This window comes from Triticum urartu, chromosome 3, assembly GCF_003073215.2.
Source record: "Triticum urartu cultivar G1812 chromosome 3, Tu2.1, whole genome shotgun sequence".
NCBI lineage: Eukaryota > Viridiplantae > Streptophyta > Magnoliopsida > Poales > Poaceae > Triticum > Triticum urartu.
The window spans coordinates 3,188,194-3,192,770 of record NC_053024.1 but is presented as its reverse complement, the minus strand read 5'-3'; the positions used below and the strand labels follow the sequence as shown (position 1 = coordinate 3,192,770).

Below are 4,577 nucleotides of genomic sequence, written 5' to 3'. Positions count from 1 at the left end.
ATTACGTAAATCAATGGTTAGAGTTCGTAGGAAGTCCCTAGTTAAGGTTGCAACATTGTATGCAAATCTTAGCCATAATAACTTGGGCTGCTACTCCATTGCTGGATGGAGCAATCGTGACGATGACCTCAATTTCTGGAAAATCTATGTTGGCGTGGATTCTATAACGTGGTTTGTCTACTTGTAAGTTGGGTTATGTTTGGTAGTTGTTCGCACGGGCGACGTTATAATTATGACAATGTTGATATTCACCAAATTAACATGAGGCAAACATAAACCTTCATATGAACTTCCATTTTTTTTTTCTTATTATCATTTAATAGAATAACTGAAATATTTGCATAAGAAATCTTAAGCCATTAGATGATGGTCAAAGTACACAGACATTTTATTAATGGACTAAATGATCATCAGACCGAGAAAGAAGAAGGCAATGTTGGTTCTGTTCAAAACTATATATAGATCAATCAGTAAAATCTTTACAACATATATCACACACTTCAAATGTCAGCTAGAAACGATACATATGAACCATGTATAAAGACAATATACATCAATTTTGAAAATAGAATATCTGAAGAGCTTGCATCAGTAACATTACAAAATATAATAGATGTTAAATATAACAAGTTAGACTAATGTTGAATGGAAGCATTCGATATCATGCTTAAATTACATACAAGTGGGTTGATATAATAATTCTATATAAACAATTCAAAAAAAGAAAAAGCTACACTACACAAGGAAGCTTCATAGGTATGTATACCAGAGACACTTTATATAGATATGTTTTCTGATGCCTTTTCTTATATTTGTACTTTGTACACATTTAGCGTATTGGCGCTGCTTAATACAGGACATCCTGAGGGATCTCTGGTATGGACCTATGAAGTTTCCTTGTACAGTGTAGCTAGTTTTTTTTTCATATATAGTTTTTATATCAACCCATTTGTATGTAATTTAAGCATGGTATCGAATGCATCTATTCTCTCGAAACATGCTCTTACCCCGCTTTATAAAGCACAAATCATGATGCACGGCCCAATGGCATAAGGTTATGAGGTAGCCCCTCTTGCAAACCAAATGCATCCATTCAAAACATTAGTCTTGTTTATAATTTTGTAAATGTCTACTGATCCAAGCTCTTCAGGATTTTATTTTCAAAATTGATGAATGCTGTTTGTTATAGATGGTTCATATATGTCCTTTCTAGCCGACATTTGAAGTATATGATGCAAAGATTTTCACTGATTGCTCCGCCACCAGGCCGCTCTCCGGGAGCCACACAGCTGACGGCTCCTCTCCATCGCATCGCCCATGCCCACTCATCTCTCTCCTCAGCGATCATGGCCATCCCCTGCAAGCTTGAACCAGCCCCCACACCTGCTCACCCACCCTCCCCCACGGACGAGTGCTGCGCCTCATGGTGCGCGAGGCGGCCGGCGCAGAGATGCAGATGGGCGGCGACGGGGAACAAGCAGCAGGACGGCGGTGCTACAACCCGCACCTGGTGGAGCTGCAACCGTTGGGTGGCGGTGCTAGAACCGCGAAGTACCGCTGCTGCTTCCCGCCGCTGCCGCCGATGGGACAATTTGTTTTTGCTGCAACCCTCACCGGCGGAGTTGCAACCGATGAGTTGTAGAGCCGGAACCAGCATCCACCGGTGCTGGAACCGGACGCTCCTCCCACGGCCGTCGTGATTTTTGCTGGAACCAGCGTTATGCTTTGCTGGAACTTGCTGTTTTTTTGCTACATCGACTTTTCTTTTGGAATTTGCTTCCTGTGACTTCTATTCGAACCATGTGGGTTTGCTGGAACCAGCTATATATTTTGCTGGAACGTGTTAGTGTTTTTGCTACATTAACTTTTGTTGGTGGATTTTGCTTCGTGTGATTTTTGCTTCTACCGGTATTATTGTTAGCTGGAACCGGCTAATTGTTTTGCTTCAAATGATTGGGGGTTTGTTACTGAGATTGTTTTGCTGGATCACGAGAGTGCTAGTCGACGGTCGTGGCGAGGCAGAGACGGTGACGCCAGAGATTTTGCTACAACCACACGACCAGTGCGCTGGAACCAGCCAGCGTCAGAGCTGCAGTTGCAGCTGAAGCTGGCACCCAACGGCGGGCGTGAGACAAGGGGCGGCGGCAGGCGACAACGCGCTGGTGCAGCCGGGGCCGACGACGCCGATGAACGCGGCCGTTGCGTCTTGTGAAGCAGAAGACCGACGGAGGAGATGCGATGGGCGCGACGACTGCGCTCTCTCCTTTTCTGGATATGCTGCAGGGTGCGGAGTGTTGGGGACGAAGCAGAAGATAAGATCTGAACGGTTAGAGTGGAGCCATCGAACAGGCAGGGTGCGACCGGCCCAATTTTGGGCCGGCGCACCGGCGCCTATCAGTGCCCAACCAAAATTAGGTGATGATGGTGATGTCACTAGTAACGTTAGTTGCACGTAGTACTAGCTTAGCTACGAGAAGTGATGCAGTGGTCTGTGGCCTAGACACCGCCCGGCCTAAACCATCAATGGAGCTCGTTGTGCTTCTTGTCGTTGTTCTCTTGGGCTTCTCCGTCTTGATCCGTCGTAGCAGCCGGCGTGCCCCTGCACCTCCAGCTCCGGCCGTCCTCCACAAGATCAGTGACCCTGCCGTCGCCCACCGTGTGCTCGTCGACAACGCCGACGCCTTCTCGAACCGCCCAGTCCTTCCCTTCTTCGTGGAGCTGGCAAAGAGGCGCGGTGGCCAACGCAACGAGAACATAAGCACCGTGCCCCACGGCCCGCACTGGCGTGCTCTCCGGTGCAACATCACCGCCGAGACCCTCCACCCGTCGCGCCTTGGGCTTGGGCACCTCGCGCCGCTGCAGCGGGAGGCCATCCAGGACCTCGTCGCAGCCCTGCAGTCCACCGGCGCCGGGGCAGGCCTCCGAGACCACCTCCGGGCCGCCGTCTTCCGGGTCATCGCGCGCCTGTGCTTTGGGGACGGAGTCGACGAGTGCCATGTGCGCGCCGTCTGCTCCCAGGTGCATGGCTTACAGGTCGCCATTGGAGAGGTCAACCCCTTTTCTGGCCCCTCCTTGCTAGCCAAGCTCGCGGAGTGGAGGTACCAGCGCCAACTCTTGGCCTTTCATGCCCGGATCACCGAGTTGTGCCTCCCTCTCATCGCGGCACGGCGGCGAGGACCACACGACGACGACCTCTGTCGTCCGTACGTCGACATACTCATACAACTCCGCGTCCCCGACGGCAAGCACGGTGGCCGGCGCGCTCTTAGTGACGACGAGATAGTGGACCTCGTGTTGGAGTTCCTGGGCGCGGGCTCAGGATCGTTGGTGGTGTGCCTCGAATGGACTCTCGCTCACCTGGTAGTCCAGCCGGAGGTCCAGAAAAAGCTCCGCCATGAGGTCGATGGCGAGGCCGCTGATAGGAGCCATCTGATCCGTGGCATGCCGTACCTGCACGCCGTGATTCTCGAGAGCCTCCGCATGCACCCGCCGGCGCCGGTGGCCCTGCGTCACGTCCAGGCGGCCGAAGCCGCGAGGACGCTCGTGGGAGGAGGAACAACCAGCGACGTGACTGTACTGTTCCTCCAGGGGGACATGGGAAGGGACATGAAGGCGTGGAAGGACACCGACGAGTTCAGGCCCGAGCGCTTCCTGGCCGGCGGCGACGCCGAGGGCGTCGGCCCTCTGCCGGGGCGCAAGGAGACGAGGATGATGCCTTTCGGGGCGGGGCATCGGTTCTGCCCAGGCGTGGGTCTTGCGATGGCTACCATGAAGGGCCTCTTTGAATTGAAGGATTTTCATAGAAATATTGGAGGATTCCAATCCATTGGATTTTTTCCTAAAGAAGCCTTTTGGATCAAAGGAACCACACCTCCAAAATTCCTATGGATTCATTCCTACACCTCAATCCTATAGGAATTTCAACATCCACTATAACCTCTTTTTTACACTGATTCGCGTAGGATCGAGACACTTTTCCTGTGTTTTTCCTGTGTTTCATCCAAATGACCATTCTTGTAGTTTTCCTCTATTTTGTAATCCTCTGTTTTGCACCTACAATCCCGTCAAATTCCTGTGTTTTTTGAATTCCTTTGTTTTCTAGTCCTGTGATCCAAAGAAGCCCGAAGTGTTTCTTGGCTGCCCTTGTGCGTGAGTTCGAGTGGGCGCCGCCGACGAACGCCGTCGTGAACCTCACAGAGCTGGATGGCTTCTTGAAGACGATGAAGAAGCCGCTCTCCGCGCGTCTCACGCGACTACGAACTCCATCGTCCTTCTGAAATCAAAACTGCTTCCCTCGGTTCCTAAATATAACTCTTTTTAAAGATTTCAATACGAACTACCCTCTCTGTTTCTAAATATAAGATCTTTTAAAAATTTCCACATGGGCTACATACGGATGCGAGAGTACTTGCATCCATATGTAGTCCATGTAGGAACACTACTGGAATTTGCCTCTTTGCCCGGTGTTAGGCTATTTGCCAACTGCATTATGTCGGACACTTGGCAATAGTATCTTTGCCGAGTACCTAACTCGGCAAATAGGCACTTTGCCGAGTGTCATAAAAAACGCTCGGTAA

At 50.5% G+C, this 4,577-nt stretch overlaps 1 protein-coding gene across 1 annotated transcript; it reads left to right on the top strand.

Moving 5' to 3' along the window:
* The first annotated feature begins 860 nt into the window (after positions 1 to 860).
* LOC125542267 (cytochrome P450 89A2-like) lies at positions 861 to 4,080 on the top strand. The gene has a single exon (XM_048705231.1). It carries the CDS (start codon positions 2,419 to 2,421, stop codon positions 3,913 to 3,915), a length of 1,497 nt encoding a protein of 498 aa, XP_048561188.1. The 5' UTR covers positions 861 to 2,418; the 3' UTR covers positions 3,916 to 4,080.
* The last annotated feature ends 497 nt before the right edge of the window (positions 4,081 to 4,577 follow it).

What these genes read in the sequence shown, in the direction of transcription:
- LOC125542267 (XM_048705231.1), top strand. Translation starts at nt 2,419, where the DNA reads ATGATGGTGATGTCACTAGTAACGTTAGTTGCACGTAGTACTAGCTTA.